We start from the raw sequence: 25,440 nt of genomic DNA on the forward strand, positions 1-25,440 counted from the left end.
TACATTTTATATGTGCGCTGTACTGCTGCTACGGAGCGGGATGAGGGACCTCTGTCAGGCACTAATTGCCTTTTGTACGTGCATCATCTTGAGATATTATGTATCTTCAAGAAATAAATGCAAATGCAAACAATTTTTCAGGCCCCCATGGATCACCACGTGTGACTTATTAATAGGTCTATCTCTGTGAAATATAAAAATAACTGACAGACGCTTTTTCAGGCTCTTTCATGTAGGATCGGGATCCGGTTGTTGAACAGGCGCGTGTAGGTTGAGGACGCACGTACGAAAAAAACAAACGATGATTTATTTCCTACGTTTCGGCCGGGGTCTGGCCTTCGTCAATGAATACCTGAAACGCTAAGGCGTTGTGCTTAAATACTTGCATGGCATCGGGGGGCCCCCTATGCGCTTATCTACTGCCAAGACAGATTGTTGCTTTAAGAGGAAGCTTTAGCTCGGGCCCAACTCCGACGCAGCCTATTCAAATACATGTAAAACGCAAAAACGTTTTTCTGAGTAACCCCTGGACCGATTTTAATGAAATGTCTTGCATATGACAGGGAAAGTTAAATTCTAGTGACTGTTGCAAGCGGGATTTCGATTTAGGGCATGAATTTTGTTAAAAAGATTTTCAAATATTTGACCGTCTGAAAAAAATAGAAGCACGAAGTTTACAAAGTCACAGCTCTGCATCAAGAACAGCTATCGCGGTTCTGTAATCTGTACACGGCATCCATTAGATCATTCAAAGCGGACAAAGTCGATATGTCATTTTACATCTTACGTGAATTTGTTACGTTAGTTACATGGATTCTGCAAAAGCTGTATTTCCATATTACAAATTTTTTTTATATTCATGTGTGACATATAAATTTTGTCCGCTTTAGATGTACTATTAGATGCAATCCACAGAATTGTATTCTCATTTTTCGTTGTTGAGTTACAGAGTTATAAACTTGATAGTTTAGTTTTCTGAAAATTTTCGATGTTTGCCAATTTTTAATAAAATATTGTCGACCTAACTCAATAATTCGAAACCAGCAGTCACTAGACCTTAATTTTTTCTTGTAAAGGCAACAAACCTCGTCAAATTTGGTGCAATGGTTGCCGAGAAAAAACGAATTCTCCTTTTACATGTATTTAGATATGAGCACCCAAGCTAAAGCTTCCTCTTAAGGAGCTTGCACTCGTGACAAATGAAAAGTACATTTAAAAAAAAAAGAATGCGCGACGGGATGGTTTTAGCCGGTTCGCTGAGCAACACTATATACAGCAAAAACAGGGTTTACAGAAAATATGACACGTGGTTAAAAATAGACAGAAATTGAGAAAATTTTTTAAATATAATCTGAAAAACAAAATGCAGGATGAGATTGTGGTAACAGGTTCGTAAGGCAACACTATATTCGAGAAAAACGGGGTTTTCAGAAAAGATGACGCGAGGTTAAAAAAAAGAAGAAACAACCATGACAGAAGACATGTTTTTTGCTGTAAGACGACCGCAACCGTCATGAATCATCTGTACACATGTCAAAGTTGATAAATAATACACTACGGAACAGGAAAGTTGTAACAGCAGGTTCGTACAGCAACAAATGTAACAGAGGCAGGGTTTACAAAAGAGCTTAGCGAAGAGAGGTGTAATACACAAATCTAGCAAAAAAAAAAGTGACAACAATAATTCATGAACATCACTCATCCTAGGTTACATACAATGATATGACACATCAGCAACCCGAAAAATTGTTTGGGACGTATTGCGCGCGTGTGTGTCGGGTGTGCCAACAGCTATTCCGGCGAAGTGGCATAAACGATGCGGTGAAAAATAGCTGTTTATTCTGAAGGCAACGAGTATGCGATTCTGTATTTCGCGGATAAAAATGTCAATGTACCCGGGTTCTCGTTAATCCCAGAAGCTACGGCAGCAAATTTATGAATTAGAAATGATTCGCGAACCTCTCTTCCGTGGTGCAATTTGAAACCAGATTCAAGTATATGGTGGTGGTTAGCTTGTCAAAAGAGTGGCCCGGGATAGTGAGATGTTTTAATAGCGGAAGATTAGGAAGGCTCACGGCATGCGATCTATGATTGTTAAAACGCAATCTAAAGGTTGTTTCCCTTTGTCCAATGTAATGTAGCTTGCACGTTGAGCATTCTTGCATACATAGATAACATTGCTCGTGTCACAGTCGAAGTCACCTTTTATCTTAAGGCTAGAAGTTGGACGCGGTGCCCATAACACTTACCGAAGTCGTCATGTGAGCGCAAACCTTGCACCACCGTGACTTGTTGCAAGGATGACAGCCTATGTGAATAGGTCTTGTCGTTTTTGTAGACGCTCGGATGTCACGTAAATTTTTTGATCGTCGGTGAACTGCGCCTGGCAGCTCCGGAAACATGTTTCCGAGGCGATTACTCCGCATGAGTATGTTATGATGTTTCTTTAAGGATGACATTAACGTTTGGAATCTATTGTTACGTTTCGCCTACAACGCGCGGTAATGCCGGCGCGGATGCAACGGACGCCGGGGCTTCGTTCAAAGCGGCGGACATTTTGGCCCGTTCGAAGCCGCCGCAACGCCTCCCCGCCAAGCGTGTCCAGGCGTGTTTCAGTGCCACGTGTCTTCGTGTGTGCGTGTGTGTGTGTGTGCCCTCGCTTGTCAAAGCGCGGCAGCCGGGGAGCGGAGTTCCCCAAATGAGGAGCCAGGAGGTCTCTCGGCTCAACCGTGCGCGCCGTCGTGTGGGCGGGTTGGCGATGCGTCACTGCACTCGGTTCGCCATGTCTCTCGGCTCGACCGTGCGCGCCGTCGTGGGCTCATGCTCCGCCGTCGCGTGGGCTCTTCCCGTGACCTTCCCTTTTGGACCGCGACGCCGAGAGTATAAGAGCAGCTGCCCCCGGACGCCAGGAGAGAGGCTCCGATTTGTACTGTTGAGTTACGTGCTCTCCCGTCTCTCCACTTCGGTCGACCTGACCGGCCGCTCTTTTGCTATGTTAGAATAAACAAGTTGTTCTGTTACCAGTCTTCTCTTGCTTTGCCGGGACCTTCGGATGCTTCCAGTGCCCCAGGCCGCCAGGCCAACGCTACCCTTGGGGCTTGCGACCCATTGGCAATAACGGGCGTCAGCACCGAGACCCCAACAACTCGTGCCAGCGGTGCGATTCCAACATCTGGTTGCCAGCGGTGAGATCGCGACAACGGAGGCCAGCAGCGAAGAGATGCGGTTGACTGTATGCTGAGCAGCTCAACGACCATCCGGGAGCAGTGCAACGAGCCCTGTGTGATGACTGGTTGCCTGCAGCGGAACGACTGCGCTGAATTCTTGGCTGCAAGGTTTGGTGAGTGCGGGACTTTCTTCTTCTGAGTTTTGCCAGGCTTTTGTTAGTGTTAGAAACAGAGCTGGTAATTGTGGTTGTCGTTGCTACCGGGTTAGTTTGCGGCAAGACAATAGTAGGCAGTAGAGAAAGCAGCATTCAGAGCAGCCATGGATTTGAAGTCGTTGCGCAAACCGATATTGCTGGAGCTTGCAAGAGAGTTGGGTCTGGATGTCTCAGACAAACTCAGAAAACCACAACTGCTAAGGGCTATTCTTGAGTTAGAAGCTGAGGATGACGAGCTGTCGGAATGCCTTGAGACCATTGAGGAGAGGGAGCGTGAACTTAAAGAGCAAAAAGAGAAACAGGAGCGCGAACTAAAAGAACAAAAAGAGAAAGAAAAAGAAGAGCGCGACCGTCAACACGCTTTGGAAATGAAGCGTCTCGAGTTAGAGATGGAACGCGCTCGTAATGGAAGTCAGGCACACGGTGCAGGAGAACGAGTATTGTTCAAAATGACTGACCTGATGCGGCCGTTTAAGCTTGGAGAGGACATTGGTTTGTTCCTGGTTAACTTTGAGCGAACGTGCGAGAAGCAGGGGTTCTCTCGGGAAACGTGGCCACAGCGCTTGCTCACTTTGCTACCCGGCGAGGCGGCCGACGTAGTCGCTCGCTTGGAGAGAGAGGAGGCAGAGGATTTCGACAAAGTGAAATCGAGTCTGCTAAAAAAGTACAGGCTGTCAGCGGAGGCGTTCCGTCGGAAGTTTCGGGAAAACGAGAAAGGCAGAAGTGAGTCATATACAGAGTTTGCCTACAGGCTTATGTCAAACATGCAGGAGTGGCTCAAAGAAGAGAAAGCGTTTGGTGACCACGAGAAAGTTCTGCAGTGTTTCGGGCTAGAACAGTTTTATAGTCGGTTACCTGAGAACGTGCGGTACTGGGTATTGGATAGGCCAGACGTTAGTACGGTGGCTAGAGCCGCGGAGTTAGCCGAGGAGTTTGTGAAGCGTCGGGCTCGCGGAGCTAAGGACGGTCAAAAGGGTGAATTTGGCTCCAAGTTTGAGAGGCCGAAGTTCACACCCATGAGAGCAAAGGGGGATACACGTAGTGCGGATGCGAGTGAAAGCAGTCCGACCGAACGTAAGGAGACGGCGGCAACCGAAGCCGAACGCAGAAAGCGGTTCGAGACGAGGCAAGCGCGCGTTTGTTATACGTGCCAGAAGCCGGGTCACTTTTCGGCGCAGTGTCCAGAAACAAAAACAAAAGTCGTGTTTTTGTCCTTATGCAGCACTGACGAGAACATGAAGCTTCTCGAGCCTTACATGCGAGACCTCCTCGTGAACGGGAAAGAGTGCCGAGTGCTTCGCGATTCCGCAGCTACAATGGATGTAGTTCACCCCTCTTACGTAGAACCCGATATGTTCACGGGCGAGTGCGCATGGATCAAGCAAGCAGTGGAAGCTCATAGCGTGTGTCTGCCGGTAGCAAAAGTGCTTATTGAAGGACCTTTCGGAGCACTTGAGACGGAGGCCGCAGTGTCATCTATGCTGCCCCCCCAGTACCCGTACCTATTTTCGAACAGGTCCGATTACCTCCTGCGCGAGAAGGGGCTTTTGTTTGGTGAGGCTAGCGTTCAGGCCTTAACCAGATCGAAGGTTCGGGAGCTCGCTGCAAAGGCGGTAGTTGCGGGGCCGACGTTGTTGAATGATGAGAAAGGGTCAGAGGCGCAGCAAGCTGGTATTCAGAGCACGCCCGAACGGGATAAAATTGAGCCTGTAGCGTTAAAGGCAGCAGATACTGGAGAGGAAATTCCCGACACGGGAAAGTTAGAAGAGCTGTCTCCAGATTTGCTCATCGCGCCTACGTCAGACGGACTTAACAGGTTGCTAAAAGTCAGCCGGTCGGCTTTGATAGCCGAGCAAAAGAAGGATGGCAGCCTAGAAAACATACGCTGCATTATCAAGGAAGGTATCGCCAAGAAAAATGCTCGCTTTGTGGAAAGAGGTGGGGTCCTGTACCGGAAGTATCTAGACCGCAGGGGAGTGGAGTTCGATCAGCTGATCGTGCCTCAATGCTATCGTCAGGATCTGTTGCGCTTGTCGCATGGGGGTTCGTGGTCCGGACACCTAGGAGTTAAGAAAACTAAGGACCGTCTCTTGCAAGAGTACTATTGGCCAGGGTGTTTTCGGGACGCAGACCACTTTGTGAAGACATGCGACACCTGTCAGCGGGTGGGCAAGCCAGGGGACAAATCGAGGGCGCCGTTGAAGTTGGTGCCTATCATTACGGAGCCTTTTAGACGGCTCGTTATTGATACAGTGGGACCTCTGCCGGTAACAGCCACGGGGTACCGACACATTTTGACTGTGATCTGCCCAGCGACAAAGTTCCCTGAAGCAGTGCCGCTTAAAGAACTCAGCTCAGTTGAGATAGTCAATGCACTACTGTCCATATTTGCGCGAGTTGGTTTTCCTGCAGAAATCCAGTCAGATCAGGGCACAGTGTTTACTAGCGCTTTGACGACAGCCTTTCTCGAAAGGTGCGGGGTAAGGCTGTTACACAGCTCAGTGCACCACCCCCAGTCGAATTCCGTTGAGAAGCTCCACTCCGTCATGAAGCGCGTGTTGAGAGCATTGTGTTTTGAACATCAAACTGACTGGGAGCTGTGTCTGCCTGGAGTGATGTTTGCATTAAGGACCGCGCCGCATGCGGCTACGGGGTTTTCGCCAGCTGAGCTGGTGTACGGTCGCTCGCTGCGATCTCCGCTTCGCATGCTTCGAGAATCATGGGAAGGCAGGGGCGACGACCCAGTCGTGGTAGAGTACGTGCTTAAGCTCCTCGAACGCTTAAGAAGGGCACAGGAGTTGTCAGGTGAAGCAATGGCAGAGGCCCAGCAGAGGGCCAAGGTTTATTATGATCGGACAGCCAGGGCCCGTCGTTTTGAGGTGGGCGATGAGGTCATGATATTGCGCACATCGCTAAAGAACAAACTCGACGTGCAGTGGGAGGGCCCAGCACGGATTGTTCAAAAACTGTCGGACGTTAACTACGTGGTGAGTCTGCCAGGAAAGCGGAAAGCACAGCAAGTTTACCACTGTAATCTGCTCAAACCCTATAAGCAACGGGAACCAGTGGTGTGCATGATGGTAAACGTGCCCGAAGAGCTTCCGGTCGAGCTTCCGGGACTAGGCTCAGTGACGAACAGGAAAGACACCGATCAAGTCATTAGTGACTTAATAAGTAAAGCATCGCTGTCGCCTGAGCAGAAAACCGAACTACACCAGCTCTTACAAGAGTTTCAAGGTCTGTTCTCTGAGAGGCCTGGTAGGACTTCTGTCCTTACTCATGACATAGAACTTACCTCCCCAGAGCCAGTACGATCCAAGGCGTACCGGGTGTCACCCCGCCAGAGCGATATTATGGAGGCTGAGGTAAAGAAAATGCTACAGCTCGGTGTTATTGAAGCGGGTGAGAGTGATTATACCTCCCCTTTGATTTTAGTTGAGGTACCGGGCAAGGAACCTCGTCCTTGCGTCGACTACCGCAGGCTTAATTCCATCACTAAGGATCAAATTTATCCGATCCCTAACATCGAGGAGCGCCTTGAGAGAGTGAGTAGCGCTCGGTTTATTTCCACCCTAGATCTTGTCAGGGGTTATTGGCAGGTTCCACTTACAGAAGAGGCTAGTAGGTATGCGGCGTTCATTTCACCAATGGGGACATTCCGTCCTAAAGTTTTGAGTTTTGGTTTGAAGAACGCGCCATACTGCTTTTCAAGCCTCATGGATAAAGTGTTGCGGGGACAGCAAGAATTCGCTTTACCGTATCTAGACGACGTAGCGATATTCTCCGCATCCTGGCCTGAGCATATGGCGCACTTGCGGGCAGTGCTAACCCGCCTGCGCGATGCGGGCTTGACAGTCAAGGCTCCCAAGTGCCAGTTAGCACAGGCCGAGGTTGTCTACCTCGGACACGTGATTGGTCGGGGTCGTCGCCGCCCCTCTGAAATAAAGGTGGCCGCTGTGCGAGACTTCCCGCAACCGCGCACGAAGACCGATATTCGGTCGTTCTTAGGTGTCGCCGGCTACTATCAGAGGTACATCCCCAGGCACTCGGATATCGCGTCTCCCCTAACGGATGCTCTAAGAAAGACAGAGCCGCAAACAGTCGTCTGGGACGAGACAAAGGAAAGAGCTTTTAGCGCCCTAAAGAGCGCCCTAACAAGCCAGCCTGTGCTACGATCGCCCGACTACACAAAAGGGTTCGTTGTTCAGTGTGATGCTAGTGAGCGAGGCATGGGCGTTGTACTGTGCCAACGGGAAAATGGAGAAGTAGAACACCCCGTCCTGTATGCTAGTCGTAAGCTGACCAGTCGTGAGCAGGCGTATAGCGCCACCGAGAAAGAGTGTGCGTGTATCGTGTGGGCCGTTCAGAAATTGTCATGTTACCTAGCCGGCTCGAGGTTTATCATTGAAACGGATCACTGCCCTCTCCAATGGCTGCAGACCATCTCTCCCAAAAATGGCCGCCTCCTGCGCTGGACCCTCGCTTTGCAACAATATTCCTTTGAGGTGCGTTACAAAAAGGGGAGTCTCAACGGTAACGCCGATGGCTTAAGTCGAAGCCCCTAACGTGGGAATCAGCCTCAAAATTGCTTGTTACTGATGTTTTTCTTCCTGAGGCAGGATTTTTTTTAACTTATTGCTTTTGTGTAGTGTTTCAAAGTGATGATGTGCTTTCTAGTGCATTTTTCCGATTTGTGGACGCGTTCTGAGTGCTGCTAAACTACTGTAAGGAACTAGGCAGCAGTATAAAAGGGGAAAGAGCCTGGCAGGGCTTAGTGAGGGTTGTGCCGTGCTTGCTGACTGAGCGGTTGACTTTCGGCGTAGTTCTAACGCTTGCCGGAAACGAGAACAAAAATGTCAACTCTCCCGAAGTCACTTTGCAGTGTCCTGTGTGCACCTGAACGTGAGAACGAGGCCTTCTCTGTGCGCTGCGCTCAAGAAACGCCAAAGGACGCCCGACTTCGGTTATGAGCATCATCGAGCGACATCCCTCCGGACAGCGGATGCAGTCCCCTGACCATCGGGATCTCCTTCCCCCGGCGGGGCGGTCTGTTACGTTTCGCCTACAACGCGCGGTAATGCCGGCGCGGATGCAACGGACGCCGGGGCTTCGTTCAAAGCGGCGGACATTTTGGCCCGTTCGAAGCCGCCGCAACGCCTCCCCGCCAAGCGTGTCCAGGCGTGTTTCAGTGCCACGTGTCTTCGTGTGTGCGTGTGTGTGTGTGTGCCCTCGCTTGTCAAAGCGCGGCAGCCGGGGAGCGGAGTTCCCCAAATGAGGAGCCAGGAGGTCTCTCGGCTCAACCGTGCGCGCCGTCGTGTGGGCGGGTTGGCGATGCGTCACTGCACTCGGTTCGCCATGTCTCTCGGCTCGACCGTGCGCGCCGTCGTGGGCTCATGCTCCGCCGTCGCGTGGGCTCTTCCCGTGGCCTTCCCTTTTGGACCGCGACGCCGAGAGTATAAGAGCAGCTGCCCCCGGACGCCAGGAGAGAGGCTCCGATTTGTACTGTTGAGTTACGTGCTCTCCCGTCTCTCCACTTCGGTCGACCTGACCGGCCGCTCTTTTGCTATGTTAGAATAAACAAGTTGTTCTGTTACCAGTCTTCTCTTGCTTTGCCGGGACCTTCGGATGCTTCCAGTGCCCCAGGCCGCCAGGCCAACGCTACCCTTGGGGCTTGCGACCCATTGGCAATAACGGGCGTCAGCACCGAGACCCCAACAACTCGTGCCAGCGGTGCGATTCCAACACTATGCAGAGTGTGTTAAAACCGGGAGGCGGAACTTCACGCTTTCATTCGGACTTTAATAGGGTTCATACATCCATTTCGTTTTCGCACTCATACTCACAGTTATCTATCTGTTTTCTGGATGACACAGTATCCCTCTGCGGTAACAAACTGATACTGTAACACAATTAACCACAATTATTCACAACTTTGCAAGTGCTCTTGACAAGCCAAGCCAAATTGACGTAATATTTTTAGACTTTAAGAAAGCGTTTGACCTTGTTTTTCACAATAAACTTATAGGAAAACTACAGTCGATAGACCTTCCAGCCTATATTACTAACTGGGTGGCGGCTTATCTGTCTAATCGCAAGCAGTTTGTTTCATTTGATAATTACTCTTCTAACGAACTTTCAGTAACCTCTGGAGTACCTCAAGGTAGCGTGCTAGGACCTTTACTATTTCTAATATACATAAACGACATCACTAACGAAATTTCTCATCCTGTTCAAGTTAGACTATTTGCTGACGATTGTGTGTTGTTTAACGAGGCTACTTACCACGAAGATCAAGTAATGCTTAACTCTGGCCTTCAAAACATTCTTTCCTGGTGCAGTCGGTGGGGTATGGAATTAAACAGAGAAAAAAACTGTTTACATGTCCATAACAAACAAAAATAAAGAATGAAATGTCGTTTGTCTATAACCTCGACTCTGAACCGCTAACCAAAGTCAGCCAATATAAATCTTGGAGTCACAATAACCAGTGACCTCAGCTGGAATAGCCACATTTCTAACCTATGTAACTCGTCTTTCAGGAAGCTTTGTCTCCTCAGGCACAAACTAAAGCACGCTCCCTCTGGTACTAGATTACTGGCTTACACTTCCCTCATCCGACCGAAACTAGGATATGAAGTCTAGGGTTTGACGAAAACTCGTCTGGCGAGGAAAGAACATGGCTGAATAAACGTACACTCGCCAACTGAAAAAATTCAAAACACAGATTGACGTTTCGGCGCCCAATACGGGTGCCTTGTTCACAATGAACGAATGCGTGGTGGTCTTTATTATATACGCGTCGGAAGACGTAATGCGCTTGCGTACAACTCAGGGAGGGGTCCCCGTGTCCGGTTTATCGTGTTAGTAGTAGATTGTATGCAGAATGATTCAAGGAGCAATCGGGATGATAATTTTTTCTCTCTTTCGATGATATAAGCCGAATTCCAGTTAATACTGTGTCCTGTCTTTTCGTGATGCTCTGCCAGGGCGCTGGAGACCGTGTGTCCTTTGGCTACATCATTGCGATGCTGCTGTAGCCTTATGTTAAAGTTCCCCGTCTCGCCTACGTAGCTCGCATAGCAGTCCTGGCAAGGAATTTTGTAGATGACGCCCGGAAATTTTTCTTTTCCGAGGCTGTCTTTCACTCGGACGAGTTGTTGTTTTAGCTTGCTTGAAGGGACGTGGCAGATATGTACATCATAATCTTTCTCATAAACGGGTGAACAATGTGGAGGCAACAGATCTTTTTTGTCCAAGGGGATGGGCCGAATCAAAGTGCAGATATTTCCCTGTGTGGGTAGGCTTTCGGTAAACACTTGTGGAAAGGCCGGATCCACTGCGCATGACTTCAACGTCAAGGAAGGCCAAGCGACCATTAACGGCTTCTTCAACGGTGAATTCTATTGTGTTTTGGAAAGAGTTCAGGTGCTGTATTTGGAACGGCAATGGGAGCATCGGTGTCAGTGTCTTGTGCCAACATTGCTTTGGAAGCCCTCGAAGATAAAGCCCTCACGACGTTTCAGCCCACCCCAAAATTGTTCATGCGGTGTGTCGACGACTGTTTTTTCTATTATCCGCCACGAAGACGTCGTACCTTTTCTACAGCACCTGAATTCTTTCCAAAGCACACTAGAATTCACCGTTGAAGAAGAAGTTAATGGTCGCTTGGCCTTCCTTGAGGTTGAAGTCATGCGCAGTGGATCCGGCCTTTCCACAAGTGTTTACCGAAAGCCTACCCACACAGGGAAATATCTGCACTTTGATTCGGCCCATCCCCTTGGACAAAAACGATCTGTTGCCTCCACATTGTTCACTCGTGCATTCCGATTGTGCTTGACTACTGACGCACGCAGAGCTGAGTTGAAGAGAGTGACGCAGGATTTGGTCAGCAATGGCTACCCCGGCCAGATTATAAAGACTGAAGCAAAGCGTGCAGCTCAACCCCCTGTAAGGCCGATGACAACAAGAAAACGGGCGTCTCTCCCCTATGCACGAAGCGTGAGCGAGTCAATATCAAAAATTTTCAAAGATTATGATGTGCATATCTGCCACGTCCCTTCAAGCAAGCTAAAACAACAACTCGTCCGAGTGAAAGACAGCCTCGGAAAAGAAAAATTTCCTGGCGTCATCTACAAAATTCCTTGCCAGGACTGCCATGCGAGCTACGTAGGCGAGACGGGGAACCTTAAAAGAAGGCTACAACAGCATCGCAATGATGTAGCCAAAGGACACACGGTCTCCAGCGCCCTGGCAGAGCATCACGAAAAGACTGGACACAGTATTAACTGGAATTCGGCTTCTATCATCGAAAGAGAGAAAAAATTATCATCCCGATTGCTCCTTGAATCATTCTGCATACAATCTACTACTAACACGATAAACCGGACACGGGGACCCCTCCCTGAGTTGTACGCAAGCGCATTACGTCTTCCGACGCGTATATAATAAAGACCACCATGCATTCGTTCATTGTGAACAAGGCACCCGTATTGGGCGCCGAAACGTCAATCTGTGTTTTGAATTTTTTCAGTTGGCGAGTGTACGTTTATTCGGCCAAACTAGGATATGCATGCATTGTGTGGGATCCCTATAAGAAAATTAACGCTTTAGAGATGGTGTAACGTAATGCTGTCAGGTTTATTTTTTCTAAACATAGACTGAGTGACTCTTCTACTAGCCTAATGAATCAACATAATATTCAAACGCTACAGCTACGCAGGAAAATACAACGAATAAAATTTTTTTCTTACTTAAAAACAACTGTTTGTCCCTCCAACCACAGGCTTATGTTAAACCACTTACAGCGCGTCGAACACGGCATCGTCACGCTGATTCCTTAACACCTTATAACACCCGAACTAGCCTCTTAAGTTTTCCTTCTGCCCGCACACTGTAACAGATTGGAACAGCCTGCCATTATCACAATTGATAAACACCGATTCTATTGAACGCATGTGTCTTTAATATTAAAGGTATTGCCATTGCGGCAAGCCTTGTTACTGTTTTCTTTTTCTTCTTTTACACTTGAATTTCGTTTGATACTTTCCACATCTTCCTTACTCTATTATTTTCAGTATTTTGCAATGGTCGCTCATTCAACTTCTGGTACTTCGCCCCCCCCCCCCCCCTCTGATAGTGGTTTCAAGTGCTCATATATGCGTGTGATAGTGATCTAATTTTTGTCAAGTTGTCTTCCTTCATTGTACCTTCTCCTAATCTTACTTAGTCGTCGCTTTCATTTTTTTTCTGATATTTACATACGTTGCATTGCTTTTGTATTTCTTTTTCATATGTGTATGTATATATTATACGTGCATATGGAGATATTTATGTATTCTGCCCCTCCTGCTTGGGTCCCTATTTGGACCTGCAGTATTGTATAGATAAAAATAAATAAATACCTTACATGAACATGATTCCATAGAGGTTCTAAACTTGTTAAGTACGCTAAATTTTATATACCGACAGTGCCGAACAAACGGTCTGCAAGTAGTTATTCACCATTTCCGGCTAGGTTATCTGCACGAAACAATTTCTGTGTATACATCGCATTGGCCGTGCTGAAAACCCTCACTGCGAAATGTTGCAACACAGACAAGTGCTACATCTTTTAGTATGCTACAAACACCATAAGCCAAGACAGTGATTGGTATCGAAAATAATGAGGCTTGATCATAGGCATATGCTCATAGCCAAGCTGTCCTTCTCTTTGCCAACAAATACACTTCAAAAACGCGCATTTATTGGTCTAAGTGTGTTTTTGGAGGCCAGTTTCAATGCCTATACAAATATTACGGTAGGTATAAATGAATGCAATTTGTTGTCAGGGCAAGTTTCTTTCTTTCTTTTTAAAGCAGTAACATTGTATTTCTTTCCTTTTTCATCTCTATCTCTGTCTCTCTCTTGTGACATTCTGCGTTTATGTCGTTTTGTGTTTTTTTTTCTTTCTACTCGTCATTGTCTACGACTTGTCTGGAATTTGTAACTTCTTATTGGTGTACTAGCTGTGATTTATTTTTTGCGAACGTCTGCGATATATATATATATATATATATATATATATATATATATATATATATATATATATATATATATATATATATATATATATATATATATATATATATATATATATATATATATATATAGTTGAATAAACGAAGGAGCACACTTACGAAAATTCCATTATTAATGTTGTAACGTTTCGGCCGTGGCACGGCCGAAACGTTACAACATTAATAATGGAATTTTCGTAAGTGTGCTCCTTCGTTTATTCAACTACCTATGCACCGGACCTACAGAACTTTTCCTTGAAATATATATATATATATATATATATATATATATATATACTTTTATATTGTTTTGCTTGCCCTTGTGCTTGTGACAAGGAGTAGTCGGCACTGTTCCTTGATGCTGATCTGATTTTATAAAATATATACGTCAAATATATACAATACAGCGAGCAGCATGACTTGGAACAGGTGTTTTTCGTCAACATCGATTTTGTCAAACTGGCTCCCGGCGCGTTTCCTTTTTCTGAAAGGAAGGCTTTCCGAAAGGCGCATTGAATTTCAAATTAAATAGACGTCGTCAAGGCCCGTCTGCGTGAATTATGCAACAACTAGGACGCTTGCCACAAATCTGTCCTTCAAATCCGAAGTGCATCCATGTGGGTACACGTGTCTCGAACAATTTCCTCGCTTCAAAACTTGAATGTATCTTCAGACACACACACGCACACACACACACACACACACACACACACACACACACACACATATATATATATATATATATATATATATATATATATATATATATATATATATTGCAAAGGGTCACTCACACGAAAGTCTGCGGTGGCTCGCCGTCACTTGTGGCTCGCACGAAACGCAACAAATATTTAAGTCAAAGTGAGAAACACACGCCCTGACTGGCTACCACTGTTGCCGACTAAGTTGCCCGCCGAATTTTTCTTTTATATTTAACATTTTATCTGGCTGCAATGTGTATTTGGACGGATGCGTCCGCACGAGGCGCATCCTGGCCTCACGTAGAGTGGCGACCCGTCTGAAATCCGTTCACGCATTCGAAATGACTGAAAACGTGCATAAGTGGTCGAACCGAGGGGAGTGTCAGGCTGGAGCCAACGTTGCAGCCAGGAGATGTGTACGAAGATTTCCTACGCGTTCCAACTAATGTCATACTTTCTAAATTCCCACTCCGTTCATTTTCTATCTCTTTAAAGCAAGCTAATTTCGCGCACGTCAGTGAAGTTCGGATAAGACTGAAGTGGCCACCTTCGAGTCGCCTCAGACTGCGAACGAAACGCGGTCGCACTGACTTCTCACGCTCCGTCGCGCGAGTGTGGATAGCAGCCGCACTGCGCCGTGCCGCTCCAGTTGTTCGGTGCAGTGTCGCGCGACCAGCGGCCGAAGTGGTTGCACACCCCCTTGCCAGCCGAACAGGGCCCGTTTCGCGGCCGACTCCTCTCGGCGATCTTTTCGTGGCAATCTGCCAGAATGTTTCGCCAGCGTCCAAAGACCGTTAGGCACGCTACGAGCACCGACTAAAGGATTCATCGCTGTCGTGCTTGTCTTTCTGCGCTTCGTGTTCCGGCCAGTGCATGAGGCCGCAGGGCGCTGACAGTGACGAAGTGTGCACGCAAGTCTGTCACGAGAACCGCGCACATTTATCGGGGGAGGAGGACCGATGCAACCGCGGGCCTTCCCTTCGCGCGGTCTGGTCGCCGAGAAAGATGCCCCTCCCGCCGCCCCCGAGGAGCGAGCATTGGTTTCTCGTCGCCACTGCTCTGGTGGCTTAATGCTGTGCGCCGTACATCGCCTTTCCTTCTTTAACCTCCCCACAACCCATCCCATCACGCCATCTTTGGCATGTTCCGGCGCCCGCGTTCCTAGAGAGGATACACGAGACGCACCGTTCGCTCGAGCTGGGAAAATTAAGGCTGCAATGATTTATTTGCGTGCTGGCGGTTTGGGACAAGCTGTAAGAAGACGAGCAATTAGTTCTCTCTCTCTCTCTCTCTTTCGTTCTTTCTTTCTTTCTTTCTTTCTTTCTTTCTTTTTTTTCTTTCTATGTCATCCGGTGAATTCGGAGTAACTGCAGCTTGTCGTCGTTGGTACTGAAGCACAAAAAAAGTCGCAGTTTTGCCCGAAAAGAGAAACATTGATAGCGATAGCAAAGTATTTGGCAATTACAAGAAGTAGGGTTGTTAGTTTTATCGGTGGCATAAATTGCAGGAAACATTCGTTGACTAGTTCAATTAACAAGCATGGTGTCACGCGCCGCACAGACAAACGGGAACAGGTCTCACTAGCTGACCGCGAGCACACGCTGTCACAACGCTGGCGTGACGAAGAGCACCGGCTTCTGGGAGCAAACGCTGCGTGCTGCTGCTCGCTTCACCACGTCTCCGAAACTTGGCTTATGTGACATCCAACACTAGTCGCGCGATCACGTTAACGCGCGCTCCCACCACCCTCCTCAGTATGCGCTTGATCACGTGACCTCCAACATTGGGTGCGCGGGAAGACGGCGCACATGAAGCCACCATCCTTCTTGGTTCACCCTCGCACCCACAGCCGTAGCCTCCTCGATAACAGGAGCGTGTGCGATAACAGGAGCGTGTGCACACGGTGCGCGGGCCGCTCATTCTTATTACACTTGGGCTTTATGCGGAACAACACGGCGGCGGCGGCGGCGAAAATTCTCCTCGATGTCAACATAATGGCTATCGCAATAAATGTATGTCTAGCAGCAGCAATGGAGCAACATGCGCAATTTAGCGCTGCGAGAAGTGAGATCCGCAATACTGTTTGTGCTTTGAGCAAGTGCACCCGGGACAGCAACAGTGTAAGGAATTTGTTTTTCCCACTTCATGGATGGCTTCAGTCAAGTGTAGACGCCGTAACCAATAGGAATTCAAAATCTCTCCTTCTCTCCTAAACGGGAGGAGCAGCACAGGCTTTGAAGAGGACACATGGTTTGGGTAAAGTGCGACGCTGAATTCCTCGAAACGTTTCGTGTCTGGCATGAAATGTCATGGTACTCCGGTGATATTTTCTTTAAACTATATTTGGTGCGTGCCATGCTACACTGAGTGTCTTGGGACGCATGGAGCGAGAAGGATAACGGGATTCAGTGGGATCAATATTTTTCTTAACTTTTCGTTATAGGTCAGTTGGTCGCTCCTAAACTCGCGTATACTACGTGACGCCGACAGCCAGAATGGTGTTCTACATCCGCTCCCTTGGCTGTGAGCGGCGCTGGCTAACACTCCTATGGCTAATCTTGTACGCATAAACAAATACACAAGAAAGTGGAAGGGAAGATGGCCACCGCGTTAGCATGTTTGGTAAAGCACCGCATGCGTAACATGCAATATGTGGGTAAGGCTCCCAACTGCGGCAAGTTATCTTTTCTTCCACTTTCATTTCCAATTTTCTGAGTATTTCTACATTTTAACTAAACGTAACAGATAATTTCCGCAACGCTTTCTCTGGCTTCATCGTCTGTTTTCGTCATGTGGGGACGTATATTGAGCAGAGGCCTGCCTCTGTCCGCGTGGCTGCAGCGAAGTGCCCTAGACACCGTCCGGTGAAGTGCCATGCGCTGACGTGTCGCTTTCTCTCGCGCAGGAGCTGGTGTCCTCGGCACCGGACAGTCGCAACTGGCGGGGCATCGGCATCGCGCTTCTGGTCATCGCTGGGGTCTGCGCCCTCATCGTCACCGCCGTCATTCTGCTCACTCCCGGTGACGACCTCGCTCAATTGCTCGCTTGCTTTCACGCGCCATGTGTGTCGTGACAACTGAAGCGTCACCTAATTCAGTGTTCGGCGTGGACTTTCTTGGCAAGGGAAGATACTAGCACATAGCCTGCCAGGCTGACAGCCCTTTTCAAAGGGCCGCAAGAGAAAGAAAAAAAGTTCTGTTTGAGAGCCGCATAGAGGAGCCGCATGGAAAGGTTATTTATAAAGGGACGCAACAGGGGGATAGTTTCTTACGTGGCCTATACATAGAACATGGGCGTCACAGATTGTATTATTGCCAGTGTTGTTGTATATCTTTTGATTGCCTCTGCTTCTTGCTGCTGAGAAACTCCTACCTAATTACCCGTGACTGAATGTTGCCCAATATCGTTGAATGTCGCTAGTCTCGAAATAAACTTAGAGAATTAGTTGCGTAAGAGATCGAGAACAAAAATCACTGTCTCAGCAGGTATACCCGGCCGCTAACGGCACATAGACCCTGCGAAGAGTTGCATGCCACGGCTGCCGCTTTTGCACCAGCTACTTTTAACAGCCTAAGTGATATGTAGGCGCGCTGGTTGCTACGCGTTGTCCTTCCTCGTTTGTTTTCTCACTTTCTGTTTTAGTTGCAGTCCCGAAGAATGGCAGAGGTTTCATTACTGTATCTCTTAACTTACCTCGACACCATTTGATCAAATATCTGATAAAATTCTCTAGCGTTCGCTGCCATCAAATCACCGCTTACCTTCCGCCTGGTATTGCAAACAGTACAAGTCAGTGTGAACGGCGTCGGACTTGCGTGTCCTCTTGTGGGTCTGGGAAGAAGCCTATCGATCGAGTGTCATTGTTGTTTAAGAAAAGTTCGCTACGATGTGTCAGAGAACTGTTTGAATTCATATGAAACGGACGACGACGGGCGAGCTTTTCCTCTGTATTCCTCTGTATTGAGTTGTGGTCGCAAATATGCGACCACAACTCAGAGGTAGAGTGGCAGTTTGCTAACAACGAGGCGTTTTTACTGCGCCATCGGTGGACAGATACCACTGCTCGAAGGACTGCGTAAGATTACGGAGCATTTAGGACGGGCAGCTGACTCAGCGTATAACATCCAGTTTTAGTTAGATTTAGTTACGTCACTACTACGCATTGTGTTTCCCAATAAAAAAAAGACCAACAGCATTTAGACTGAATCTCGGAACACTACACTCTAGTGTTTACGTGTGGCAGTAACGTAAAATGTACGTAGGGTCTTTTCGCGTGCATAGTGGTATAGCTTTCTTGGTTCTATTATGTAACTGGAAAAACGACCACAGATAGCACGTAACTAATTTCCTTTGGCACTTTGCTGCACGGTTCTTCATTGCAGGGTCCACAGGGAAGATCCTGTCTGCGAGGTCACGTAAGGCCTTAACAGTGAGAGGCGGGCCTGTTGTTGGCCTTTCAGAGCTGGCAGGTATCATGTTTGTCGGAAATGGCGCCCTCCTTCATAAATATATTTAGAAAAGAAAGATATCTGAGTGCGTCATAGTCCGTGAAGTTTACCCAGAGCGTTTTATTCTCAGACCTATCCTCCGGTGCAGCTACTTAAGGGCCTCTGATGGCTAGATACCGTTTATAAAAGTGCGAATCTAGCTTTATAAAAATTAACAATTCCCTTAAATATGGCGGCCAGCACACTGTTAAAATGGTCATTAGTGGGCATTTGCTGCATTGTTCTTGCTTTTGTGTGTTAGACATCATGATATAGGCATCATGATAGCAACATAAACGCCTTAGCTGCACATTATAATGAGGTGCCGAATGCACGCAGGTTTTCCTTCGTAAGGGCTGCTTGTCACAGGACGGCCGCATTCTCTAATAACATGTCCAACATCAGGATTGGCTGGCGTCTCCTCTTACGAACGTTTTTTTGTGAGTGCCGGTCCAGTATTTTACGAATTCGTCAGCTGCCATGTTTTGGGCAGTGGAAATTGCGGGAAATACAGCTTGGCCCTTTTCTAGAGGCTTCATCAATGCCTGAAATGTTTAACACTTACTAGTCCCGCGATCGTTGTACTCGTAATTTTTTGTTTGTCCATTACCAATAGGAAAGTATAGCCGCCGCGAGGCACCTCAGGCTTAATTTTCTTAGAATGGCTGGACGTTCAGCGGCTCATGTCGCCAAACAAGCTGGAAGCACTCCCGTTTTTCAGGCCATATGTGACGGATTGCCAAGCTGTGTTTTTGACATTCACTTCAAGTGGCGCGTTCTGATGGCGCCAGTATGGCTGGACAATTTCGTCTTGCTCACATCTACATGAATACCTAAATTAGCAGTATGTTTGTTACGAGGTCATTACGCTCCCTGTCCGGTTGTCTCAACGTCTAGTGTTTGTTTTCGTTCAAAAACAATACACGCTCTTTATTGCGGTTTTTTTTTTACAAGCCAGCCTATATTCACATTATGTAAAACTTGTTTTTCATTAGTACACAGACAGGCTTCCGGGATACGAACAAAGCGTTGGTGCAGACAGTCACTCCGTCGAAACTGCGAATCAGTTATCGTAGCGCTCATTTTATGCAAAATTCAATAATTCCATACTTATATGTTAACCTTCCACGTAAGAGGAACGGTCTCACGCTTCAGGGTGCAATAAACATTTTTTTCATAAACTGCAATATCGCAAAATAACTTTCCTACAGGTCCTCGTGGCGTAAGTCTTCGCAGTTCCTGAACTGGAATCAGTTAGAGCATTTTTATATGTAGTGCAATATGTAGTGCAGTGTATTGTGTGTTTGTAAGATGAATTGTAAGATGAATAGTAGCGTCTGTTTAACTATTAACTGTCGTTTTATTGGTGAGCAGCGCCGCTGTGTCTTGGGCACCACCAGCTCAATAAAGCTGACTTATCAGTTTTGAAAAGAACCTTTGACGCTTCCTGGCAAAAAACAAAACAAAAAAAAAACAAGGTAAATTTTCATGCATAATATTTCATGCTCATCGACAATTGTCGCACCACGCAACTTCCAGCGTGTTGTGTCGGCGTGGTTTTAAGTGGTTATGCTCTCGCAAAGAAAACTAATTCGCGTTTGTCAAGAGAAGCAAAGGTAATGGCGTAGTCGTGGAAGCTGTATCTGTAAACAGCATAAAAAATAGAAGGATGCAGTACAGAAAAGACAACATCTCTAAGGAAGCAGCACGCGCAAATACTGTTGCTGCTCGCAAGCAGCGAGTCGCGTCGGCTTTCTTGAAATTCGGCGGACCTTTAAACCTTTAAACCCGAGAAAAGAAAGGCTACGCAAGGAACTAAAACTGATGTTTTAAAATGTGCTCTAAGAACCTTGTTTTCACATAGTGGCATTAAAGTTAACCATTAGAAAGTGTAAGAGGAGGATTCGTCAGGTGGCTGCTAACAATACACAGCATGTTGCTTACCGCTCACAAGGCTTCGATTTCATTAAGAAACTTGCTACATGTTAGCTGGGACACCTTGCATATCAACCTATAAAACATGTCCAGCGCTCTTAGTTTTCTAGAAAATACATTAGCATTATACCGATAGTTATTCGTTCTGCTTCTGGGAGTGAATCTGTTCCCCCGTTAAATTCCAAACTTGGTGCTTAAATTACAAGCTCGTTCTATGACAGGCTTATAGCAGGGCTATCAAATGATTGTGCTTGTAGTAGACATTTACAAGCGATTCCATAAAATTTTATTATTTGCTTGGCCCAAACGCAATTTCTATTCTGAGAGGGCGCTGAGAGAACAGTACGCGCATTTGGGGGTTTACTGTATAGCACTGGTGAGTCGTCCTAATAGGAATGTAACTGGCTGCATGGAATAATATTCGAAACAATTTTCAATAAAAATGGTGAAACTGGCGCCCAGTGAAAGAAAGAAAAATCGAAGTAGATTCTCGAAACGGCTACTGTTGACACGTAAAAATTTAAGAAGAGAGAAAGACAAAAAGCCTGCTGTCGTGAAACCTCTTCCGGTGTAGAGTATAGACCGTAGCCGCCATTCTGAGTGGCGCATTTCTTCGGGGTTCGTTCGCTGGCAGCGAAGCTGCACGCGCCTTCCCGTGTGACATGCAGTCGTCGTGAGTGCCTTTGGTGTTTCTTTCAGGAGACAAGGGACCCCGCGTGAAGCAGGCCAGGATATCGCTCGAAGAGGTGCTCCATGGCACTTTCAACCCGCGCAAATTCAACGGCTCCTGGGTCTCGGGTGAGTAGAGCTGCCTCGCGTCGAGGACCGAAAAGGCTGGGGCAAAGCAACGAAAAAGTAAACGACGCCTCTCCGTGAGCGGTGTCCTCTCTTCGTGCCCGAGCAACAGAAGAGAGCGCCAATCGCTCCGGCACCAGTTCGCGCAGATTGCCCGTACGTGACGCGCCAAAAGCGGCTCCGGCAGCCGCAGTAGTCTCCGCGTGCTTTCCTACGTGCGCTGCGAACGCGAGACCCGGCGTGCAATGCGTCCCTTTCTTCTCTACTGTGGGGAACACGGGGCGCTGGCACCGCGCTAGAAAGCCGCCTACCGAGCTTGCGCTGGAGCGAATGTGCTCGAAGCGGCCCCTCGGCTGCGCCCTCCAATATGATGATGATGATGATGCAGGAATAACTACATCCGCCGTGGTTGCTTAGTGGCCAAGGCGTTGCACTGCTAAGCGCGAGGTCGCGGAATAAAATTCCGGCCGCGGCGGCCGCATTTCTGTGGGAGGTGAAATGCAAACCAACGCCCGTGTACCCTGCATTGAGTGCACGTTAATTAAGGAAGCCCGGGTGGGCGTGTCCCCTATACGGCGTACCTCAACATCAAATAGTGGTTTTAGCACGTAAGACCCACTAAAGAGAAGAAACAAAGGAAATAAAGGGGGGAGGGGAAAGAAGAAGACGCCCGCCGCGATGTCAAAGTGGCTTGAAAGACGAAAATTATCGTCCACCTGTGTGTATAGCACGAATTTACAAAGACAAGCGATACGGGTCTCGCAGAATGAAATATTCACAGTTGAAGAAGAATCCTTCCTGGTGATCCGGGTACATTGCGAATCGCATTTGACTGCGCAAGCGAGGATTTATGAGTTCTCAACGTGGGAAAAATGAGTGTTCAGCCGCACACAAAGCTTTCACAAATTTTCTCAGAGAAACAAAGCAAAAGCCGTATCTTAATACAGCAAGAAGAAAAGAAGTATTTGTGCATTAAGGTCGACTAGCAGCTAGTGCACAGGGACCGTGTCGCTACAGCATATGCTAAGGTGAAAATCTCGTCAAATAATCACCCTGTGTGCCAGCGCAGCAAGTTCTCTTTTTTTTCCCGCTTAGATGTTAGGCTAAATCAGAACGTATTAGGCCATTCAGCCAGGAGAGGTTGAATACTTGGCAATTTCTATAACGTCTCCAGATTGCATTCTTGTCCTGTCGTGACTATACAAGAGACGACGTCTTGCATCACCTTACGGCTACCATTAAAGCACTCCGCTCGCCCCAAGTTTCCAAGGGAACAGAGATGTTATCAGTGTCAGAAAAGCAGAACCGTATGCAAATTGCTCATTTTAAGAGCGCCCTAGATTTCGTATCGACTAACTTGCGTCCCCGCACTTGTTTTCCTGAAACTCTCCCGCTAAACATTAGACTGAACCTCCGCACTTCCTCCCGATGTCCTACAGTGAAGCCCTCGTGGAAAACACGGCGCTGTTATTCACCGCAGCTCACTGCCGCGGTGCAGGAGCTGAGCGGTTATAGATTTTGTGTCGGCAATGTGGCGCTCTCAAGAAAGTCGCTGCTCGTTGTTCTCATACCTTCCTTCTTGCCTGTCAGAAGTGGTGCGTCATTTTTCACAAACACGACGAAAATAATAATGAAAAAAAAATTAAGGAATTTTGTTTCCATGGAAAAGTTCTCGCGCGCTACTCTAGCGTATATATATATATATATATATATATATATATATATATATATATATATATATATATATATATATATATATATATATATATATATATATAATAGTTTCATGCTTTTTTTCTTCTTTTCTTTTCGTTCTAGTACACTTCGTAGTGTAAAACAGCCAGGCGTAGATAAGAGAACGCGAACCTGTGCTACGTGCAATCTTTATGGCCAGCGTTCTTTGGTTCTTTTTTGAGCCCACCAAAGTGTTTCAGTATTGTTCTGCTCGTTTCTCGTCTGCTTGCGGCGAGAACGTGTTGCCTTGGTGGCTTCATCGCCAAAATGAAAGCTTTCTTTCTGAAGTGGTCGTGACAATGCCTGTGGAGGACAGCAAAAAGAAAAGTGTACGCCTTTCTTTCTTTCTTTCTTTCTTTCTTATTTTTCTATGTTCAAGTAAAAAGCGCGGCTATCGCGCCTCTCAGCTGTGGACACTTACAGATACTATTCGTAAGGTAGTTGGGCGCCGCGGTAGCCAGTGTCTATGGCGTTGCGCTGTTGAGCTCGAGGTCGCGGGTTCGATCCCATCCGCGGTGGCGGAATTCCGATTTGTCGAACTGCAAACACGCTCGCGTACTTATATTTAGGTGCGCGTTAAAGAACCCCAGGTGGTCAACATTGATCCGGAGTCCCCCCACTACGGCGTGCCTCATAATCAGATCGTAGTTTCTGGCACGAAAAACCACAGATGTTAATTTTACATTCTTAACGTGTAAGTTACTGCGCACACTGTGACGATGTGATGAAGGCATTTAATTATAAGATCGTTATACACAAAAACAAAGTGAGGCAGTATTTGTTGTTGTTATAAGTTGCTATCAACATATTTATTTATTTGTTCGTTCATTTATTTATTTAGTCAGCCACACCACTGTGCGAAAATGGTAAGAACACATGAGGCACCATTCGACCTGCCATGAACGCATGCCCTCTTACGTCATAGAATTCCAGGCCCCCGATGTTTCGAGTCGTTGCCGGCAGCGAGAATACTCGCCGGGTTTCGCGCTCGGAGGCGACGCCACGCAGTTTGCCAAACACCAGCACGAGCGTATATTTTATTGCCGAGGGCATTCTGCTAAGCCTCGCCGGCGCTTCTCGCGGCGCCGCGAGCAATAACGGCTCGCATTCAGAGGCACACGGCAAACTGTTGGCGCAGGCGCTTACCGCAAGCATTTCGAAGCGTGCGCTGGAAACGCGTGCAGCCAAGTGCGGCCGCCGCGAGTGGCCGTACGTGACGCCTGCTTGCGCAAGGCTGTGCGTTTGTCGGAGTTGAGTCGTCGCTGCGGGGCTGTAATGAAATACGACGAGAGAGATAAGAGTGTTTAGCGATTCCGAAGCCGGCCTTGTCGTCCTGTTTAGTCCCGCAAATACGACGTCAGCCGAGCGCGCTCTGCCCGTCACATGCAAAGATTGTAAATATGTCGCACAAGGCACGCATGCTTTCGGTGATTTTGGCGGCATTGTAGACTGAAGAGCCCGCCACAGCTATTCCGTGTCGCTCTGAATATACTTTTGTTTTCACTCCCCTCCGCTCCGATGAGCTATTCTTATCTGAGCTACGCCGCTGTCGCGAAAAGGCCCGCAGAATCTTTTATTATCCGACACGAGCACGCTGGCGCTTCATAAAATCCGTAATCTCGAATGCATTGAGCGAACATTATTCGCACGCGCTTGCTTGTGGATGAAAAATACGCATACGTACGAGCTCCTAGATTGGGCGAAGTAAGCGTGTAGTAGATCCACAGTTGGGGGGGGGGGGGGGGGGGGGTTCGGCGTCTTTTCATTGCGTATATTTTATTTGTGATTACTTTTTATGGCCTTTCGCACTCTCATCGGAGATACTATTTACGGCACGCCAATACTTTTCAACGTCTCTCGAAGCAATAAGAGTTTCATTTCATTTCATTAGCATATATTCGTCCAAAGCTTAATTTACGCCGGCGGAGGGTGCAGTATAGACGAGGACTCAGTGAGAGCGCGATAAGAGGAGGCGTAACCTTTTTTTTCTTTTTCTTCTTTTTTTTTTTCCTCCCGGAATGATATACGCTATCTGCTTCTTCCGCATCGTATTCCTTTCTGTCTTCGCCTTCCAGGCGCAATGCGAAATCTTGGCCGCTTTTGTTGTTTCGGCGCGGGCTCTGGCAAGCACAATCGGAAGCTTCGAGCTCGTCGGCCATCTGTCGACTCCTTTTGTTTATCTTCTCTCGCTACTAGCGATACGCTAAATGGAAATGGAAGAGTGTCTTTAAGAAAGACAAAATCAGGAAAACAGGCCAAGCACATAGAAACAGCGCGCGCGCCGCACTGTATGCGCTGGAGAGCTCGCGATAATCTTTCATTTCGTTCGAGCTTCCAATCCCCTTTGTCTC

At 47.4% G+C, this 25,440-nt stretch overlaps 1 protein-coding gene across 9 annotated transcripts in view; it reads left to right on the plus strand.

Moving 5' to 3' along the window:
- LOC126545871 (prolyl endopeptidase FAP-like) overlaps positions 1 to 25,440 on the plus strand; it is a 464,583-nt gene that overhangs the window by 386,249 nt on the left and 52,894 nt on the right. For 8 of the 9 annotated variants that reach the window (XM_050193891.2, XM_050193895.2, XM_055062034.2 and 5 more), the window contains 2 exons: positions 17,044 to 17,158; positions 21,260 to 21,358. In XM_050193891.2, coding sequence (XP_050049848.1) covers positions 17,044 to 17,158; positions 21,260 to 21,358 — 214 coding nt within the window. The remainder of the gene's footprint in view (positions 1 to 17,043; positions 17,159 to 21,259; positions 21,359 to 25,440) is intronic. The other variant, XM_050193890.3, reaches the window with a different exon arrangement.

This window comes from Dermacentor andersoni, chromosome 1, assembly GCF_023375885.2.
Source record: "Dermacentor andersoni chromosome 1, qqDerAnde1_hic_scaffold, whole genome shotgun sequence".
Lineage (NCBI taxonomy): Eukaryota > Metazoa > Arthropoda > Arachnida > Ixodida > Ixodidae > Dermacentor > Dermacentor andersoni.